Source organism: Natator depressus, chromosome 2 (genome assembly GCF_965152275.1).
Source record: "Natator depressus isolate rNatDep1 chromosome 2, rNatDep2.hap1, whole genome shotgun sequence".
Lineage (NCBI taxonomy): Eukaryota > Metazoa > Chordata > Testudines > Cheloniidae > Natator > Natator depressus.
This window is the reverse complement of record NC_134235.1, coordinates 38,853,718-38,876,282: the sequence shown is the minus strand read 5'-3', so window position 1 is coordinate 38,876,282 and position 22,565 is coordinate 38,853,718. Positions and strand designations below refer to the sequence as shown.

Genomic DNA, 22,565 nt, shown 5'->3' with positions numbered 1-22,565 from the left:
CTGCTGCTGTGACCCTACTGTTGCAGCAGGACAAGTCCCCTTTATGGGTGCTCTGGCGCCTCAGCTATTTCCAGTGGGGCTGGTGGCATGTGGGGTTGGCTGCATTTGGTTCCCACTGCTGCTGTCACCTCTGTGGGAAGGAGGGAAAGGAGCTCTGTCTCCAACTCAGCAAGGTGTTTTCACCTCTCTAACAAAGTACAAAATAACCTTGCTAAAACCACAATTCAACAAAACAGGTAAGCATGTACTGAATTTCAAGCAAATGAGTAGTCTTACTGAAGTTTTGTGTTTAGAGTTAAGCATGTGCTTATATGCATTACTGGATTGAGATGTAAGGGCCTGATCTAATGTTCATTAAGACCGCGGGAATATTTCTGTTGACTTCAATGGACATTGTATTAGTCCCTAAATGTTCTTTCATTTGGGTAAACCCTACTTGCTCTCATTCATAGATCTGTCTCTTTTCACCCAGCTCTTAATCATTCTGATGTTTGTGTGCCAGTTTTCATTTTGTGTCCTGGCCATACCATCATGTCCTGCTATAGAATGCTTTAAATACTGAAGTCCTCTCTTTAAAGTCACCTCAAAAACATTGCTAGAATCCATTTGGGGCCACTTCTGAACATTTTAATCATGTCTTACTCATTTCCTATCTCATATTTTGCATTTCCCTCTTTTATGGTTTTCCTAAATATTACTCTTTAAATTTAATGGGCCTTCAGATACTTAGTTGAGACTTTCTTGCCCTAAGTAGTAGTAATATATCACCTTTATCTTTCATTCCCTTCACTGATTTCCTGTATATCCTACAATTCAGTTCAAAACTACCCTCCTGATTTTTTCACGAATAACTGCAAACTCATTACTTTACCAGTGCATTGGTAATGTATATAAAGATTGCTAAGATCACCAATTCAGGTATAGATATTAAACAAAGAAAAAATTCTTAGGTTAAGTTAGGGCTCACAATAAGTACCAGATTGACAGCCTCGGTGATTGAAGTCTTTAATTGAGCCATAAAGTACCAGATTGTGGCTTGTCCTGCTGATGACATATGGAACGAGGAGGTTGCAACCTTTGTACTCCTTCAAATTTAAGGAGTACACAGAAGGAATGTGAGGAGGCCAGGCCTTGGCCCCAATGAATAATGCTGCCTTACCAATGGAAACCTTGCTACACCATTCTAAGGGGTAACACAGTTGCTGTGTTCCCCAGGAGCTCTAAGTAACATGTCTCCTTGAGACCTTCCTGTACATATCCCTGGAAAAAAACAGCTCTGTGCACTTCTGGAGACTAATAGAATGAACATTAAAGTGAGTTATTGTACCATATAGGGAGTGTAAAATATCAAGGCACAGCTTTGGGAAATCTTTCAGCCAGTTTTCCAGTTCTGTAATATAGAAGAACAACATTTCATGTATCTGGTGGTGGCATGTTTTACACTATGTGAAATATTCCAGTTCATCTAAAACAGAAAAGCTTACACATGACATACTGAGAGAAGAGTTTGATTTTGCTGAAATCTGCTCCACAGAAAAGCAGGTATCTTCTACAAAGGAATACAACCAGAAAAGGATAATCTATCTCTGCATTCTTACCTGAAGCAAATGTAAAATCTGCTTGGATCACACTTCATCTCAGTAGTTATGTATACTGACTATCTCCCTATAGTCTAGGGTTGCCATATTGCTGAGGTAAGAAAGAAATTAGGTAAAGAAATTTGTCCGCTGTGATGGGAAAAAAAACATGAGCATGATTGCTCTCTCTTACTTTCATTGAATTTGTTGATGTTGAACAATGGAGTGAAGTGAATCTCAGAGCAATTCTGTTGGAACATAGAGTTCTAGAGAGCAACATATTTTCTCCTCACATTTTTTTCCTGTAGTTTACATGCAAAAATTCCAAGGATCAAAGGACAACCCTGTATATAACTGGCATATTGTACTACCACCTTAATGGCACATTTGAGGACAAAGTTGCAGCTTTGGTACAAGCAGCACTGTTTCCTTTGAAAAAGGCGATGTACTCACACAAATGTTATGTGTAGTGGAAAACAGGAGATACCAAGTATTCTACCTTGTGATTAACACCAAGGGAGGTAATGCTGCTACATAGACTTCAAGGCCAGAAGGAACCAGTGTGATTATCTAGTCTGACTTCCTATATAATACAGGTCATAGAACTTCCCTGAATTAATTCCTGTTTGAACTAGTGCATATATTTTAGAAAAAATCCAATCTTGATTTAAAAATTGCCAGTGATGGAGAATCCGCTGTAACCACTGGTAAGTTGTTCAAGTGATTAATTATCCTCACTGTTAAAAATGTATGCCTTATTTCCAGTCTGAATTTATCTACCTCAACTTCCAGCCATTGGATCTTGGTATATCTGTGTCTGCTAGCTTGAAGAGTTCATTATCAAATATTTGTTACCGATGTAGGTACTTATAAACTGTGATCAAGTTGCATCATAACCTTCTTTTTGTCAAGCTAAATAGATATGTTCCTTGAGTCTATCACTATACTGTATGTATATCCTTTAATCATTCGCATGGCTTTTCTCTCAACACTCTCCAATTTGCATCCTTACTGAAATGTGGACATCAGAACTGGACATAATAGTCTAGTAGTGGTTGTACCAGTGCCGTATACTGAGGTAAAATAATTTCCCTGCTCCTGGAGATTCCCGTTTATGAATCCAAAGATTGCATTAGCTCTTTGGGCCATAGCATTGCACTAGAAGCTTGTGTGCAGCTAATTATCCATCATGACCCCTGTCACGCTGTCTGGAATGGCTCAGAACCGTGAATGCCAAACTCAGGGCAGACTACCAAGAAGCAGAGCAGAGACCCCAAACTGGCTATATGTTCTATAGTTAAATTTCACCAACCCAGTAACAAGTGTGAACTCCTAAAGCACTATAACAGTTTTATCATGGAATCAGAGTCTGTCCCCTTGAGACTTCCAGTCTATCTTGCCATCCAGGCAAACTGGACTTAGTGTTAGATGGTTGCTGTACACTAAAGATCACAAAATATTGAGGTTGCTCCCAGTCCCAAGAGATCAACCACTTACCCCAGGTCAATTTATACGTTAGATCTCATACCAAAGACAACACTAGTAGCCAATCCTATAGTAAGCTATCTAAAGATTTACTAAGAAAAGAAATGAGAGAGTTACTACAAGGTTAAAGCAGGAAGCCTATATACACAAATGAGTCACATTTTACTGTTCCAAAAGGTGACAGAGTTGTAGTGATCTGTCAGCTCTGAATGTCTTTTAGGGCTAACCCAGGTTGACCCAGGGATTTCTGTTTCATGTATCCAGCCCTGTGAAAGTTCAAACTGCAAAGGAGATGACTGACAATTTTTTTTCTTGTCAGCTAATTTTGTTTCGTCCTTCCAGAATTCAGGCTGATGTGACGAACCCTTTCGCATGTAGCCTCTCCATGGGCGTAAGGGGTAGTTAGCAAAATCTTTGTATTGTGATGTCGCACAATGCCCTTCTTGATGGGCAGGAGAAGATTCCTCCATCTGGGTTCACAGTTTCAGAGCAAACATTTTTTACAGTTACAAAGCAAAAACATAAATACTACCTTATAGCTTGTGTTAAAGATATAAGTGAGATTAATGCGTGCAGCAATTCACAAACATTTCATAAAGTCTAAACACATTGTTATAAGTCCAATACTCATCTTAACAATACTAACACACAGGTGAAACAGACTGGTTTCCAGCAGTGAATTTGTCACTGTTTAGTTGAAGTCTAAAGCCTTGGCAAGAGTAGGCATCTGGTCTGCCAGAGTCACAACCCACAAGTCTTTTTCAGAGCCATTGCTTCCCAGGAAAGAGCTCTCCCATCTTGTACGTATGGCCTCCATTCGTTGCTCCTCAGTGTGTACCTTCACATTTGTCCTTTTTAAAACACATGCTGTTTGCTGTGCTCTGTCTACCAAGAGGTTCAAATCACTCTGTTAGTAACCTGTCTTCATTATTTACTGCTCCCCTGACCCCCCACAAATGTTTTGTCATCTTCAAATTTTATTAGTGATGATATTATGCTTTCTCCAGGTGATTAATAAAATTGTTAAACAGAATAGGGTCAAGAACCAATTCCTGTGGGACTCCAGTAGAAATACACACACTTCATTATGATTTCCCATTTACAATTACATTTTGAGACTGAGATATTACCCAGTTTTTAATGCATTCAGTGTTGTACTATGTAAAAAGATCTGATTTGAGGCTTGTATTTGGTTTTCCTTACACGCATAGTTTATAAATGATATCTTTTATTTCCCCCCCCCCTTTTTTAAACGAGGTAGAACAAAATAAGTTGTGACTAAAGTTCTATATCCGAATGTCCCCAAACAAGTTTAAGCAGGAAATTAGCTTGATGCACAAGTTTACAAGTTTAAGCAGAAGAGGTTTCAGACTTTGCTCCCAGCATTTGCTCATGTATGCAGCATAGTCTTGAATAAACCTAAACATACAATGGGTAGGAAACATCAAACTTTTGTAGTGTTGGCAATATTGCTTTTGCAATGGTTTCAAAATTTGTGTTTTTTCTTCAGACGTACACTGAAATATTTCTCAAATCTTACAGAGCATTGTTTGGTTGATACTAGCCATTAAAATGTCATGTGCAGTGTAGTTGTAGCTTTGTTGGTCCCAGCATATGAGAGACAAGGTGGGTGAGGTAATATCTTTTCTTTTACCAACTTCCGTTTAGAGAGACAAGGTGGGTGAATGTCATGTGTAAGACACAGGAAGTATTTGGCATATGATGGCATCACATCCTGCCCTCCTCCCCAAAACTGCCTTTTTGGTTAATGAAAAATTGTGTGTGTGTGTGTGAGAGAGAGAGTGTGTTAGATATATACAGCCTGAAATATCTGCATACAGCTGCTAGTTATGAGCAGGTGAGGTCACCTGGGAATGATGTGTATGGTTTTTCCTTTGAGGGACACTGGCAGAGACTCAAAGAATTCTCAGGGGGGGCAGGAGGAACTGCCAAAGGACACGGTGAAAGAGTCTTAGAGAAACAAAACACAGCCATAGAAACTAAGGGAGAACAAGATGCTGAGGAGGAGGGACTGATTTTCTTTGGCAAAAAGACCAAGGAAAATGAGGATGAAGGAGGAGCAAACTGAGTGTCTTGAGGAGCAATGCAAACAATTTTGTTTTTTTTATTACCAAGCTGAGCTAAACTGGTGACTTAGAGGTTTTGCATCTTGTCATCAATCACCTGAACTTGCCCAGTGCTGTCTAAGTTGAGGGAAGTTATTTTTGGCTACTTTGAATGCTCAGTGTTTTCTTTCAGGTTTGCGCTTATTGGTGTTATAGTTCACTGAATTAACCTTAACTTCTTCTTTAAAGATGGACACCATACATACCACCCTTTAGCTGTTCAGTATATCAGGTGTTTTAGTGATACATATTTAGTTTAGTAGCTGAACTTCTTAGATATGTGCATTTTAACTTGCCTTTCAAGCCGTTTCATCTAACGTTCTCATTTTTAAAACACCCTTCTTGAAATTTATGTCTCATACCTCTAAGTATGATCTCTCTGGCAAGAATGCCACAGTTATTTTGTAGAAAATGTTAATTAGTGGCTCAACCACACTTACTTCCTGAACCAAAACCTGTGTGTAATTGAAAACTAAATCACCAGTAGCCTCCTATTCTTGTATGCTCCAGAATAAGCCATTATACAAAACAATTATTTTGATATTAAGGAATTTTCTCCAAATGTGCTTTTCCAGCAGTTTGGTTTGGGGAAATTGAATTTGGCCATTATTAGTACACAGTAGTAGATATGGTTACCTCTTTGAATTCTTAACATTGAGTTCACCATCACTAGTCCAGTTAAAACACTGGTAGTGTTTATATATTTGTGAGTTAGTGACTATGAATTAGTATTTTGATGTGCAGATGTTACCTCTTCACAAATATTATTTGGAGCATATTTTTATAATCTTTTTCTATATGCTACTTCCCAACCTCTATTACCTAATGTTTTAAATATATTTTTATTGAGGGGAAACAAGGCATATCACAAAGATTTCTACTACAGCTATAAGGACTTTGATTTTACAAACACAGTATATTATCATTGGAAGAAGTGGTTTAATAGATTGGGAAATAATAACTTAAAAAAAGAAATCCTTGGCAAGAAGGAATGATATTAATAAGGCTTGTCACATGAGAAAAAGAAGCAGGATTTGACCAGTAGAGTTTATTTTGGATAGGTCAGTGAGGACAGCTGCCCACTGCACAGCATATTTTGAAAAAATGATTTAGAAGCATTAAAAAAGGTTAGAAAGTGATGGTAGAAAATATAACATACCAGAGTCATCCCTAGTGTAACTGAGTTTGAGTGATGTTACAGAAATGAATTTAGCCTCTTGACTATTGAACAAATCAATGTGAGTTGGAGTATGGTGTCTATCTTTTTCTGTGCCTTATCTTCAGAAATATATAACTGAGATTAAAAACATCCAGAAAAGGACATAAAAGGTCATTTGAAGAAATACATGTCATGACATTTGCAAGTGCTAGGATTATTTTTCTGAAGGACTCAGAATTATAAAGGCCCAAAACTGATCAGACCTTCTTTTGATTGTTTCGTATAAAACAAAAACAATGGAACGCTTGCTAACTTTTTAAAAAGCATTAGACATTGGTAATGAAATGAATATATCTATAGTTAAATTTGATAGAATTATTTACAGTGCTAAATTATTTGCGTTTGTGCGTGGGTGTACATAATTGTGTACAAGCATGTACAAATACATTACACTCGAACATTACGGTTGCAAAGTCAAGCACTAAAATTAGGAAATGCCAGGTGTTCTGTGGAAAAAATATGAGATTGTGTAATTAAAGACTGTTTATGCATAAGAGGGCTAGATTAAGGTTGCACAGGCAACCTGAATCCTAGTATTCCTAACTTTTGAGTGTTTGACTTTGCAACCTTATAGTCAGTGATGAGCTGCCAAAAACTTAACTGTTTCCCTCCTCACCCCATGAGGGGGTTGTTGCCCACCTCCGCCCCCCGGGACTCCTGCCCTATCCAACCCCCGCGTTCCTTGATGGGCCCCCCCTCCCCGCCAGGACTCCTGCCCCATCCACCCCTGTCCCCTGACTGCCCCCAGAACTGGGCAGGAGGGTCTTGTGGGCCACCGTAGTGGGTGCCACCCCCCCAAGAGCCAGAGGGACCTGCTGGGGGGCGAGGTGGGGAGTCCCGGTCGTGCTTACCTGGGGCAGCTCCCAGGAAGCATCCGGTAGCTTCCTCTGGCTCCTAGGGGCAGAGGAGCATACCTAGGGGTGGAGCAGGGGAAGCGGCCACTCCCCCCACTGATCACATCAAAAGTGGTGCCTTAGGCTTGGACTCCCTGGGTGCTCCGGGGCTAGAGCACCCACAGGGAAAATTTGATGGGTGCAGCGCACCCACCGGCAGCTCCCCACCCTGCGCCCAGCCCCAGATCACTTCTGCTCTTCTTCTCCGCCTCCTCCCCTGAACGCAACGCCCCACTCTGCTTCTCCGCCCCCTCCCCGGGCTTCCCGCGAATCAGCTGTTCGGCGGGAAGCCTGGGAGGGCTGAGAAGCAGGCAGCAGCGGCTTCACACTCAGGCCGAGGGTGGCGGAGGCGAGCTGGGGCGGGGAGCGGTTCCCCTGCGTGCCCCCCCTGCCGGGGTTACCTGCTGCGGCGCGGGTGGCCCTCCTCGCGCCCCCCGCCCCAGCTCACCTCCGCCTCCCTGGGCCTGAGTGCGAAGCCGCTGCCTGCTTCTCAGCCCGCCCCAGCTTCCAGCACAAACAGCTGACTCGCGGGAAGCCTGCGGAGGGCAGAGAAGCAGGGCGGGGTGGCGCGTTCAAGGGAGGATGCAGAGGTGAGGTGAGCTGGGGCCGGGGGCGGGGTGGGGAGCTGCTGGTGGGTGCTCTGCACCTACCAAATTTTCCCCTTGGGTGCTCCAGCCCTGGAGCACCCATGGAGTTGGCGCTTAAGGCGCCACTTTTGGCCGGTTAAATTTAGAAGCCCTTTTAGAACCGGTTGTCCCTCGTGGAACAAAGGTTCTAAAAGGGCTTCTAAATTTAACAACCGGTTCTAGCGAACCGGTGGGAACCGGCTCCAGCTCACCACTGCTTATAGTTCTTTTAATGTAAGGTTTTTTAATGTTAAAAAAAAACCTGAAAAAATAGAAATTACTGGCTCACATTGGTCATCAAGAAGCTTGGAACCTTTAGACCTACAATGCAGACCTTTACCACTTGAGCTGACCAAGTAACTGTTATATGTAGTAGGCTCTCTCTTTGTGGACCAGACACTAGGCAGTTAGGATACACACGGTCAAAGTGGGTTTCACAGGTATTTGCTAGATGGCAGAGACATTTGGGGATTTAAGAATTCTGGGTTTTAGTCCGTATTCTAGAGGAGAGTGGGCTATAAAGGTTACAGAGTGGAAAGAAGCAAAGACAAGAGACACTATGCCTTACCTAAGGATGCTGATTAGAACCAGGCCTCTCAGATGAGGTGAGATCAGACCATGGGGATTGCTATCAGGATTGTTTGTTGTTTTCTATGGATTTGTAACTCTTGTGCTTTTAAAAAGTGTTTGTGGTTAAGAAATTCTTCTGCTAAGCTTGTGTTATTGCTTTATTGTCATTTTCTCCCTGAAGGAAGTATCAAGGTGTGGAGAATGTGGGAGCTGTAGAATATTTTTTATAAATATCATATGTCTTCTGGTTATCAGTTTGATATTAACCTGCCTGACTGCAAAGCGTTAAATCAAAGGAGGCTGCTGAAGGTGAAACTATCAGGAAAGACTAGACAATGACAAAGATAAGGCCACTGGGGAAAAAATATGAGAAGCTTCTGATTTCAAGATAACTCCTGACTAGCTCTAGCTAGTCAGGTAACATGTATTCTTCCCAGACTAAAATCTAGGATCAAAGGGATCCTAAACCTGAAAGATGCTAGCCTCAGGAACAAGGATGAGGGAGTTGGTTGTTATCAGTCTGAGGCGGACACCCAAACTGACTGAGGCTAGTATACACTTACAGCGATGTGTAGAGTACAGACACTACACATGCAACTAGCATGGGTATAAATAGTAGTGTAGACAGTAAGACACTGCTTAGGTGAGTAAACTACACAAGAGTGCCCTACATGCTTGAACCCCTAGGGTGTATACCTGAGACAGCTCTCTACGTGCCCAAGCAGTGCCTCCCATGTCAACATTGCTATTGTTAGCAGTGTACCATCCCACTGCCACCCCCAACCAAAGCTTTTCTTCACCATAGTGAAAGGCTCTGGCAGTGGGGAGCTACCAGAGCCTTTCCCTGAGGTGTGTAGCTGAACATCACTGTGACAAGTGTGGAAAGAGCCTGCCTACATGTGTAGTGCCTGTACTCTGCTGTAAGTGTAGACTTGGCCTGATACTCACAGACAAAGAGAGACACAGGCACTGTAGCAAACGGGGTGGGTCTCCCAACCCAAATGTTAAGTTTAGGTAAGGAAATGGGCATATAGGACTTTTTGTTGTGTTAATCCATTTTCCTAAATGCTATGTTTCCTTTGGCAATTAAATGCTACTTTTATTTAGTGATGCTGTTTTTGAGTTACTGTAATCAACTGCTGCCACAAGTGCCTGGAGAACGAAGGTTTACAGGTGCCAGACCTGTCAGATTAACATGGTTGGTAAACAGGGGGCTGCAGCCCAGAGATCCAATCTAAGAGTGGTTAAACCATGGGGTTCAATTCAGAGTGAGGTGTAGAAAGCCAGACCTGGCACTCATCGGACTAAAAGGTGTGTAAGGCATGGCTCACCCAGTGACTGTGGCACTAAGAAACCAGAGCTCCCACAGCCAGACAGACTCCTGGGGGTAGGGGTGGGGGAATAGGTCCAAGCATCTGGGCACTTGGGAAGCTTTTGGCACTGGTTCTGTGGTCTTGGTGGCTAGATTGGGGTCCCACTGCCCAAGAAGGGTGTCAGACACAGGATCTGCCTCTGGGAAAAACCCAGAGCTAGGGAGACCCAGAGCCAGGATCAGTGATCAGTCATTATCCAGACCCAAAACGATTTAGAAGCACATGGGGCTTAGTGGTTGGATTCAGTCACAACAGACTGGGGTCCGTCCAGAGAGCAGGATGGGGCCAGATTGTGACAGGGATGGTGTCATCATTGTCTGCTATAGGTTTTCTTGAACTTTTCTCTGAAGAGTTTGGTACTGGACCAGATGGACCACTAATTTGATCTAATATTGCAGAGGAAGGGTGGTCCAGTGGCTAGGGTGATTGTTTGGGACTTGGGGGACCTAGTTTAAGTTATTGGCTCTTCCCCAGGCTTCCTATATAATATTGGATAAGTCACTCAGTCTCTCTATGCCCCAATTCACCATCTTTAAAATGGAAATATGAGTACTTCCCTACCTCACAAAGGTCTTGTGGGATGCATGTTACAAGGTTGTGAGGCACTTAGATACTACAGTGGGAGCCACATAAGTACCTAAGATAGATAGATAGCTGTCAAGGCTGATTTCCCACTCTGGCACTTTGAGTGCAGAAGATGTGGCCCGTAAGGATTCTAAAAATTAATACTGGCCACTCCAGACTGGCATTAAACTCCCAAGGTTACAGCTTCTCTCTGATCTTGGATGGGTAGATGCTGCCACTACCCAAGTGCAAAAAACACACACACCCTTTTGAGAATCCAGGAAGGAGCACTTGGGAATTCCTTCCTGTGGGGTACCCTCAAGCCCTTTCCCCAGCCCCCACCAGGGAAGAGCTGAGGAAGAAAACAAAGGAAATCAGCTGTTGCCACCAGCTATTAAACCACATATGCACAAACCTCTTAGAACACACACACACACACACACACACACACACACACACACAATCCTGTTCTTAAAAAAGGTAAATTTTATTAAAAACAAAAAGAAAGAAAATACACCTGGAACTTAGGCTATTGCTAAATTTAAAAAGAGCAAATATAATAATAAAGAATCAAGAATGGTTTTCTTGAGGTCCAGCTTAAAGGTTACAAGCAAAACAAAAGCACCTGGGGTTAGCACAGAGGAGTCCACAAGCCATACAGAAATAAAAGAGATAAACCTAATCACGTCTTCCTACACATTCCCTGATCTACTTACATATCTGGGTTTTCAGATAAGTAGGTTCAAGGTATGATTTGATGATTTTTCATACCTGGTTTAAAGCTTCTTACAGCATTGCTGCTCTCTGTCTCCTCTCTTTGGAGAACAACAGACAGACAGAGAAAGGGAAAGTTTTTCCCCAATTTTAAAATGTTCTAGCCCTCCTATTGGCTCTTTTGGTCGGGTGCCCACTCCCTTCCTTTTACCTATGGGCTTTTTTAACCCTTTACAGGTAAAGCAAGTAGAGAACAGCTACTAACAGGGGTTTTGTAGCTATCTGGCTGTGGATGTCCATAAAATGGAGCTACCCTATTTATCACAAAAGCAATTTCTATATTCATATCATGTATTGGTGTCTACTTGACTAGAAGTACTAATTATTTGACCTACTACAGTTTATTCTGTGATTATTATAATTTTTGCTCTCTCTCTATATCTCTCTATATATCTATACCTATATTATATCATAATGGTCCCTTCTGACCTTAAAGTCTATGATTCTGTGATTCTTAACTTCATTTGTACATAAGCTGTCCTTAGCAAATTTAATTGCTTTACATAAAGGACTACGCGAAAGAATAAATGGACACAAATCTGACATCAGAACATTCAAAAACCAGTAGGAGAACACTTCAGTCTCCCTGGTCACTCAATAACAGACCTAAAAGTGGCAATTCTTCAACAAAAAAACAGACTCCAATGTGAAACTGCACTGGAATTAATTTGCAAACTGGACACCATCAAATTAGGCCTGAATAAAGACTGGGAGTGGTTAGGTCATTACAAAACCTAATTTCCCCCATACTAATACTCCCCTATTGTTACTCACACCTTCTTGTCAACTGTTTGAAATGGGCCACTCTCGTTACCACTACAAAAGTGATTTTTCCTCCCTTGGTATACTACTGTTAATTGAATTGTCTCGTTAGACTGACCTTCCACTGGATATGGCAACTCCCATCTTTTCATGTGCTGTGTATTTATACCTGCTACTGTATTTTCCACTCCATGCATCTGATGAAGTGGGTTCTAGCCCACGAAAGCTTATGCCCAAATAAATTTGTTAGTCTCTAAGGTGCCACAAGTACTCCTCGGTTTTTTTTTGCTGATATAGACTAACACGGCTACCACTCTGAAATAAGGTACTTTGGTACTCTCCACTTTTCCCCATAGCTCCTAATTTAAATAATACTCCCAAAGTTTTCCCCAATACTGCAACCCTTACATGAGTTGTCGTTGTGTGAAAGCCCTAATAGGTTCATTTGGAATTCACTGTTACCATTCACGTGATTGTGTTAATTGACTGTAGAGGGATTACTTGTGTAATTTAATTTTTAGTTTATTCCATGGTACAGGTATGTTGCAAAGGACTCTGAGCAGCAAGTGATTTATACAAGTCTGACTGAATGTGCTCTAATATTTAGACAATGAAATGTACTGAGCACAGAGTTTCAGATTTAATTTTGAATTTTCTGACTATTGTCATTTTGTAAATTAAGTGCTGGGTATGTTTTTTTTCCTGTTTACTTAAAATAATCAAAAGAGTAATCTTTAATGCAAGTGTCTTTGAGAGCCAATGCAAGAAAATATAATTGGTTAAGTATTTAGGGGACTTAAAATATATATTTATCCAGTTGCCCTACTGTGTCCATCTATCATGAAAATATAAAAGTGCCTTTTTTTTTTTTTTTGGAAATATTTTTCCTGATGGATCATAATAGTTTCTTTGTATAAATATGGATTCTGGCAGAAATACTGTGTGAGCTATGCATAGAAATGATCCCCATAATTAGGCTAATGCTTGCATAATGAACAAAATGCTTGCCAAATCTAATTTTTGAATTCAGTATCAGTTCTGTGTAGGGAAATATTCATTTATAAAATCGTAACTTCAATTTCTCCCCCGCCTCATGCTCTTTACAAGTGTCAAACTAATTTTTTTATAATTTGTAAGTAAATGTAGTTTTTCTGATGGTGAAAGTCTATGGAATAATAGAGCTGACTTGAGCCGGTGTGGGTGGGTGGTGTTGTGTCAGCTTCCCCATAGAACTCTGCCAATGTACCTAAGACCTGACCTGCAATATCCCCTGCTGTTACAGTTCTAGGCGTCTCTTCAGAAGAGATTGCCAATAGCACTGATTTGTTCCAAACTGTGTCTTAGCTTTCTGTGTGCACAAATGGGAGCTAAGAAGAGACCACCATACGTATTTAACGTGTGACCTAAGGCAAGGTTTGAACTCTGGTTTCCGTAGTGAAATGGCAAGTGCACTAACCTGCTGTGCTACTCAGCTGCACGTATTTAATGTTTTGATGTTGCTACTGAATGAAACCCTGTTTTCTAAGTGTCATCTGAAAATTTAGTCATTTGAGATCTTCAAATTAAAGGATTATAACAAAAATGTTGATAGAGAGCAGTTGAAGTGTCATGGCTCAGTTATAAAATTAAACAAAATTGTATGGATTTGTGTATATACATATTTATTCTAAAAGTTGTAAGTTGCCATATGTGTATAAAAATAAGAACAAATAAATATTTTGTGCATTATTATATGTATATGTATAAAAGTATATAACAATATTCTCTCACTTCACAAAGTCAGCTATGAATAGCAACAAAAATGCTATAAGAACATCTAACGTGGATAATTAAAGTATAATTAAGTTTAAATACCTTGGTGAAGCAATATAAAAATATTTAAATTCAACAGGCTAGTACATTTGCAGTTTTCTTTTATTAGGTGTGAAATCTAAGAATCCCATGCCAACTCTTGAGGGCTCAGTCCAGAATGTTGAATTGAAGTACTGCAGCACATCATTGGTCAAATGTGCCTCTGGGACCGTGGGATCAATAAAAATTTGTGCCAAAGCCCCAGGTATGTGCAGCTGGACCATGTAAAACTTTATTGCCTGTATAGGAGAATTGGCCTTGCTTTTTACAAGGAGAGTTACTGAAACAAGAATTTACTCATTGTTCCTATGAATCAGAGAGGGTTTTTTTGTATTCTCTTTTTTTTAATTGTGCCAAGATGATACACCATGACTATAGTAAATTCAATTTTGATGACAAATAGATAAAATTAAAACCTGTTGGATTTTGAACTAAAAAAGCAGAGTCTAACAACATTGAAGAAAATTGATATGAAAACCTGGATTTTCAAATGATACAGTACATTTGTGTTTTGCCTCACTAATTATGAATGTATATTATGATTTTTTTAAAATCTGTCTCATCGTTTTCAAAAAAGACACAAGTAAAATTTTCAGTTGTGGAGTTTTTCAGAGGTTTTGTGATGTAATGACTCTTTACTGCTTCTAGTGAAGAGATGTATATACAGTAAAAATTTTCAACCCATACAAATACCATATGTAGTCAGTGTTTAGAGCTTTTTCAACATAGTAATTATAATTAAATGTGATTTAGGAATTCCCAGGTGATTGTTGAGATAAGTGACTGTTTTATTAGTCAGGAGATAGTAATTTACAAATTATTTAATGAGACTTGATTGGTTTATCTGGGAACATTATTTTAAATTAAATTTTAATTTAAATTCTTCTGCATATAAAAACATTTGCAAAATAACATTACAAGGAAGTTGTTTACTACTAACAAGTTTATGAATGCTGTTCATTCTTTGTATTTTGTCACTTTGTTCTGTACTTATGTATTTAATAGCTATCCTGCTGAGGCTAGTGAAAGTTAGTGTTGAATTATCTTGTAAGAAAAGGTGTAAAGAGTTTAATCTTTATTTAGGTGATGGTGGAAAAGAGAAGCTGATTCCTTTAATTCAAGGCCCTTCTGACACCAGAGACCTACACAGCAGCAAATGGCTCAATGAAAGTAGAAAGCCAGAATCTCTCTTAGCTCCAGATATGGTAGCCTTTACAATCCAGACTCCACAGTATATGGACTACTGCCATAATTCTGGTAAGTGCAAAACTCTTGTTAAGCTGGTATCACATTACATTTTCATATCCAATGTATTTTTCGAAAGGGGGATTTGATATAAAATGTGCCAAATGCCCAGAGTTTCTGTTCCACATACTGCACATATTATAACTTCACTCTAGTTCACTCTGAAACTTAAAAACAAAACACACCATTGTAATATATATTATCTTAGATAGTGCATGCCTAATTGACTTTGTTTGCTTTTTGAAAAAATTATATACTGTCTTCTGCCTACTTTTTTTTTTTTTTTAGTTTGACAAAATCCACGTTGTAGATGTTAATTTTATTCCAGTTTCTTATCTAACTAGGGTTTCATATACAAAAGCAACAAGTTAGTTCCTCAGTTGACACTGGATTCAAAATGGCTCATGTAAATCTGTAGCATAAATAATTGCCATTAAAAATTTGTTAATCCGCATAGTAAAAAGTGACAACTTTGGAAACAGTTTGGAAACCATACATTTAGCCTCATCTATCTTGCTACAGTGCTGTGGATTTAAATGGTAAGCAAGTTTAGAGTTTCTGAATAGCTTGTATAGGAGTTGAAGGAAGTTGCTGGTTTGGAAGATTTGGTAATGCCTGTGTAGGTATGAGCATTCATGTGGCATTCTCATGAATTCTGTGGTATTTAAACAAAACATTGGCCACTGGTGGTCTGTTTAAATGGACTTTGTAAATTTGAAATCCAGTTAGTTAAAAACAATTATATAAAAGACGTTTCAGGTACTGTATTTGGTCTTACATCCCCCTGCTAATATGTGCTGATGTAGTCATCACATTTTCCTATTTTTAAAATGATATTCTAACCCTTGACACTGTTTTAAAGAATATAGGAAGCTGACAAATATACTGATTGTACCAGGGAAACCATAAAATTAACTTCGCACAAAGCACTGCAAAACAAAAATAAACTTCTGAGAGCACAAAGTACACATGGAGGCTACATTAGGATCCCTTTGAATATCTTGTCCTATGTGTGCTGTATGTAGTCTGTTTTCTGCTTTTTTTTTTTTGTTTTGTTTTCTGTTTTGTCTTCACTAAATTGTCTGTGTATTAAAGCTCTGCCCAGTCAGGTTTCAAATATTTATAGCAGGATTTTTATGATGATTATGTTAGGTAGTTCAAGTAGTGCAATGAACAAGTGCTTGGAGCCATTAACTTTCAAACATCCCCTTTTCCTTCCTTGGAAAAGCTTCTGAACATCTACCTATTCCTCAGCAGTCTTCTAACTTCAATCACTGCACACCACTAACTGTTCATGGCACTTGTTCATAACATTTGTATCGTTTTGTACCTTTTCTGTCTTTTCTTCATAAGTGTCTCAGTTCAAGGATCTCATGTTTGACTAGATCATATGACTCATTTTAAAGGACTGTATATACCTACCATCACTATATAAATTATAATTATTATTATTTAGAGTGTTTAAATATATTTTAGATTACCTTGAAAGTAGTTCCATTTAATATTTGAGATTTTAAAAACAAATTTAATTGATTTTTGGAAGAGCATGTTTGAGAGAATTAAAAGCAAAAAACAAATATAGGGCCAGATTTATGTACATGGACACTGAGAGGCCAGTTAAAGTGAGGCAGCAACAAAATAAGTCCTAATAAGGAGTTACAGTAAGTATCATGTAGGTGAATAATTAACAGATGTGTGAGTTTAAAATGCCATAAATCAAGTAGCTAGTTTTTCTTAGCAAATGGGAGAGTTTCAGAGAAGAGCCACAAGAATCACTGAAGGATTAGAAAACATGCTTTGCAGCAATAGACTCAAGGAGTTCAATCTGTTTAGTTTAACAAAGAGAAGATTAAGGGGTGACTTGATCACAGTTTATAAGTACTTACATGAGGAACAAATGTTTGATAATGGGCTATTCAATCTAGCAGAGAAAGGGATAACAGTCCAATGGCTCGAAGTTGAAGCTAGACTAATTCAGATGGCAATAAGACAACATTTTAACTATGAGGGTAATTAACAATTGGAACTCTTTACCAAGCATTGAGATGGATAGTCCATCACTGGCAATTTTAAAATCAGGATTGCGTGTTTTTCTAAAAGATATGCTCTAGGAAATATTTTGGAGAAGTTCTGTGGCTTGCGTTATACGAGAGGTCAGAATAGATGATCACAATAGTCCATACTGGCCTTGGAATCCATGAATCTATAAAATTGAATGGCTGCTAAAGAATGTGCAATGCTGAAAATGGACAATTTTCTATCCTTTCCTTTCCTTTTTTTGAATGAAGGCCATGACAGCTACATATGCACAAAGTATTTGTTTTCCATTTATGAGTGTACAAAGGGTGTTGTGAGCATCATCTGAAGCCATGAACAGAAACCATTAAAGCTAAATTGGATAGTTTGAGAGCTATAATAGGTTTAAACTACATTGGGATGGATATGGAAAATGAAGGGGTATTGAAAGATTATGATGCAACCAATTTAGAAGAAGAATGGAAAAGTTCCTATGAGAGGAGAAATAGAAACAATTGTTCTCTACTGGTAATTTGATAGTGAAGAACATGGACCAGACAATATATGATCCAGAAAAAGAAAAAAAGGATGCTGTGCTACCCTTCTGGGAATCAAGGCAAGAAATATGACCAGAAAGGCCAAAGATAGATTAATTACAGATAAATTTCTCAGTGGCCTATATTGGAACTAGTGACACGGGAGATTAATTAGAATAAAGGACAATTTTCCAGATCTTGGAAGAGAATTGAAAATACCTTGCAGATGAAGTTCTTATAGTTCCTTCTGTTGCAAGTATGAGTGAAGGAAGAATGACTAACTTAATTTTGCACCTATGGTGTAGACAGGAGGTTTTGTCATTGTACAGAATGGATTGTTTTCTGTAATGAGAGATGACTGGGTTATACTGTAATTCTCTATTTAGATTGGGAATCAACTTCTGGTATACACAACTAGTGGAGTGGGTACACTGTCTTTAAACGGGATATAAATTGCTAGGAGGAGACTCTGCACAGTTTAAAAAAAAGAGGTGATATTAATTTGGAAGTACATGCCAAAAATGTTATCAAAAAGTGAATGATAATAATTAATTAATAATAAACCTACATTAACATTTTTGTATCTATTTTCAACTTAATGAGGTGATGGTGTGAGGAGTAAGATAATACAGAATTAATATTAAATTACAGTGATTGTAACCTGGTAGAGAAACCTCAATCTCGGTAAAATGACTTTTACAAAAGCATCAACAGGAAAAAGGAAAAATTATACATAATAGCCCATTTGTATTAACAATTTCTTAACAAGGGCTGATTCTTTTGATAGTGGGTTTTTTTTTACATTTGTGTGTTTATAAAAAAGTGTGATATAGCAGTATCAGTTTGCCTTGTGCAGATAGCAAAGTATTTTCTAATATAAAAATAACAGTTAGTTGTGATTTTACTAACAACAGTTCTGACCCTTAAATGTAACTTTGTAGGTTAACACTCTTAATTCTGTAATCATTCATCTGTTTCAATAGATTGGAGAGTGGTTTTTTTTAATAGTCTTTGGTCCCATGAATATCTTTGTAGCATTAGTGCTCCCTCACCTTTGTCTAGATCACAGCATATAATAATGTGATATAATAGAGAGGGGATGACTGGCAGGATTTTCTTTAAGGGACATAAGATTTGATAATGCCCTCCTACCCCTATCTGAAATAGCCTGGGTATATTGACTTTCAAAGCAAGGTGTGGTGCCCATTAGTTTCACCTGGCGTTTGAAGATGGATGGGGGACTTTGAAGATGAATGGGAGTATTGGCACTACTGTGATCGATGCAGCAGTGTCGATTTAGTGTGTCTGGTGAAGACATGATGAGTCGATGGGAGGATACTCTCCCGTCAATGTCTGTACTCCACCTCCACAAGAGGCGGAAGCTATATTGACAATAGAGCGTCTCCTTATGACTGAAGTAGTGTAACTTAGATCAATTTATAACATTAGTGTAGACCAGTCCTTTGTGTTGAATTTTGAGCTTCTACTGAAAAGATGGGGTAAACTGTTTTATTTTGTACTCTTAAATAATTGGCAAGGCACTCAGAGCCTTTGTACAGACGCTTTTTATTACTTAAATCAGAAGGCAATAAAATAAATATAATTAGTAAATGATCTTCTTTGAACTGAACTTAAATATTGAATACTACCTTAGTAAAGCAAGGAAGTAAACAAAAGCAATCGTGTTACTTTTGGGTTCATTTGATATAAATTAGTGCATCCAGTAGACAAGGACCAAATTGATGATAAAAGATTTTTCTAGTTTTATGAGGGAATTACTAACGGTGCAGAATAAACATTTTCAAACTATTTTAAATGTTAATTAGGAATTGGTAGTGCCTCATTAACTTAAAGTGACTTTCCTTTCTTTCCCTTCCTTTCCTTAAAGTGACTTTCCTTTCAAGCATTTTCAGATACTGCTATTTAAAAATATTTGAAATATTTGCATAATTTCACAAATCCCTGAAAATATAAATACTCAATTTCAGAGTAATTTGAGTGTGTGGATATTTCTCAGCTTCCAAAAAAATCCTATGAAAAAGAGTGCACTGAAATTTTCAAAAGTGTCATAAATTATAACACTAATAACAATGTTATTTGATATTTTTCCTACTATGCAAAGGTTAATTTTGTTCAGTAGGGTCAATTGGAAAGGAAAGGGTGGGCTTAAAATCCAATTTTGCTTTTTTTTTAAGCCCAAGGGTTAAAATGAAGTTATCAATGGCAATTATTTTTCCATTTCACCACTCTGGTCTGGAATATTGTAAATTCTAGCTGAAGTTAGTTTTTTAAAGTTAGAACAATGTTTTATAAATTTTTAAATTTAAATTTAGATGTATGTCTTTAAAAAAAAGTAAAATTTCAATGAACTGCCTGAAGTACCTTTTAAAATATTTTTGACATGACAAGTAAGTAAGACTGCTTATATATTGTAGTGAATAAAGACAATTCACATTTGTGGTTTGGGCACAAATGCATAAAAATTATACCCATCTATCTTATTACATTTCCTCTCCTATCCCTGAGGACTTTTGCTATGTACTTTATCTATAATTGTTGCCAGTTTTCTGTCATGTTCCCACTGGGCTTTTGGTGCAAAAAACCTTATCCTCTCGATGACAGAGCTTGCCCGAATGATTTCATGCTCTTAGCATTTTTGTTCACAGGAATTAGGGGCAAAATGTAACTACAGCTGAACATAGCGTCTATTTTTGTAATTTTGAAGTTTAGACTCTGTTATTGGAACTAAATGAAGAGATGCAGGTGTTCTCCAGTTCAGGTCCTTTGGGATTTTTTGATGGTAGATGCTTGAAAAGAAAATGCATATGTTTCCAGAGTCAAACAGCAGCTGTGGACAAGGATTTATGTTTTTCTCAGAACTTTGGGATTTCAAAATGTTACATTTAATCACATGCACAGAAAGGAGTGCAAATGTTAAAGATGTTACATATAAAACTATGGATCTGATCTCTTTACCATACCAACTAGTTGTGGGAGTACAGGAACAAAGTGATCTTTAATCTTAATATCAACAATTTCAAAAGGATTATGATAGTTGCCAGGACTCAGTCTTTTGCGAACTTTGCAGTTGCAGCACAGAGCATTTTTATCCTCTTAATTATTTTTAAAATATAATTTATTCTCATTATTTTGCCTTTAAAAAAAAATCCTGGTATCAGGTAATATACGTTCCTGAGAGCACAATGTTTATATTGTATTTTTGTTAGGATAAGGTAAATTAGGTTTCAGGCAGTTATATATTCTAAGATGAGTTCCATTAACTATTGCCTGTAGTTTTCAAAATTGGGTTGACGACAACAGTTAAAATACTTGGAGTGTGAGGCTAAAATTAGAAAAGTTCCTAAGTTACAAACCTTGCCAAAATGAATGTTTTACTGGTAATGAGTGTGCTGTCAATTCTGTATATTTTAAGAATTTGAGATTTGTTAGTAAATGAAAAGTGCTGTCTACAAACACATTATCCATGATGAGTAATTGTACTATATCTCATGTGTATAGTTTTTGAAAGTGGAGACTTTTTGTGTGTTAATTGTTCCTTCCTCATAAAAAAGTGACTTGCATAATGTGAGTAAACTTGATTACAAAATCTTTAAACACAGGACAGTTTTTAATAACTTTTTAGTAATTGTATGTGACCCTGATTCACCAGGTGCTTATGTTCTTTAGTCAGGGCCTGCAGCTAACCTGCTTCTCTGCTAGCTTAACCACAGGCAGTCTATTGAGCACAGGTGGGCCTGAATTGAACCTCCTGATTGGCATAACAGCCTGATTGGCTGACAGGATCCACAGACTTGCTCCTAAGGCCAGCGGCAGGGTGCTATCTGCTCAAAATATTTCCCAGCAGCAGCACTTAATTCTGGCCCTGCTCCAACCTTCCCTGACCCCAGGTAACCTGGATCTGACCTTCGGCTCCAATTCCTGGCTCTGACTATGGCTTGACCTTCGGCTGTGGCATCTGCCTTCTGACACTGGTTCTGACCCTCAGCTCCTTTTTCTCAGCACCTGGCTTCTGTTCCCACCATTAGGCAAGATTGCCCACATCCTGCTCCATAACAGTTTGAACAGCCTAAAAGGAACCATCGAGGGGAAAGGGCCTCCTTCCCCGCCGACATGGATCCCACCAGGACAAACGCCACCCTGTTGGAGATAGTGGGTTGTGTACACAATCTGTATACTCCGCAGGTGCAGAATGTGGCCCTTCAGGTGCAAGCTGCAGCTACAGCTTCAGCTTCCTGCAAACCAAAGATTCCACTGCCAGGTGAATACAGTGGTGATTGCAGCAAATTCCACGGATTCCTGAGTCAGCGTCAGCTTCTGTTGGCACTGTGAGCATTTCCCACCAACCAAGCCTGGGTAGGACTTATCAACTTGGAGGAGGCTTTGGTCTGGACTTTCCCAGTCTTGGAGAAATCTAACCTGTTCTGGGTTAGTTTGAAAACCATATGCAAGCCATGGTGCCAATTTTTGATGATCCAAACCACACATGTGCAGCACAGACTGAACTCGAAGCATTGTGATGGAGGTGCCAATTGATTGCCAAATGGCCATGGAATTTCAGAGCCTGGTAACAGATACCAAGTGGAATGAGGCTGAAAGCATTACCACTTCCAGCCTAGCCTCAGCAAAAAAAATCAAGGATGAACTGGCATGGACAATTTAATTGAACCTATGAATAAGGATCGATAGCTGTCTGACAGAGCACTGTGAAGAGCAAAGCTTAGCCTCCTGTGCCCCACTGGTTTCTCTGGCCTCAGCTCTCCAGTCACCAGCTTTGTCCCTCCAGGTTGAGCCCATGCAAATTGACCAAGCCCAGCCCTGCCTTTCAGATGCTGAGAAAAATGGAAACCAAATGGTGGGCTTTTGCCTATACTGTGCAGAGTCTGGATACATCAAATCAAGCTGTCCTGCAAAGGTCGGACTAGCGTCT

General features: G+C 38.9%; 1 protein-coding gene across 1 annotated transcript in view; it reads left to right on the top strand.

The window, feature by feature from the left end:
* VPS13B (vacuolar protein sorting 13 homolog B) overlaps positions 1 to 22,565 on the top strand; it is a 913,989-nt gene that overhangs the window by 318,109 nt on the left and 573,315 nt on the right. The window contains exons 18-19 of the mRNA XM_074944046.1: positions 13,891 to 14,025; positions 14,904 to 15,077. Of these exons, the coding sequence (XP_074800147.1) occupies positions 13,891 to 14,025; positions 14,904 to 15,077 (309 nt within the window). The remainder of the gene's footprint in view (positions 1 to 13,890; positions 14,026 to 14,903; positions 15,078 to 22,565) is intronic.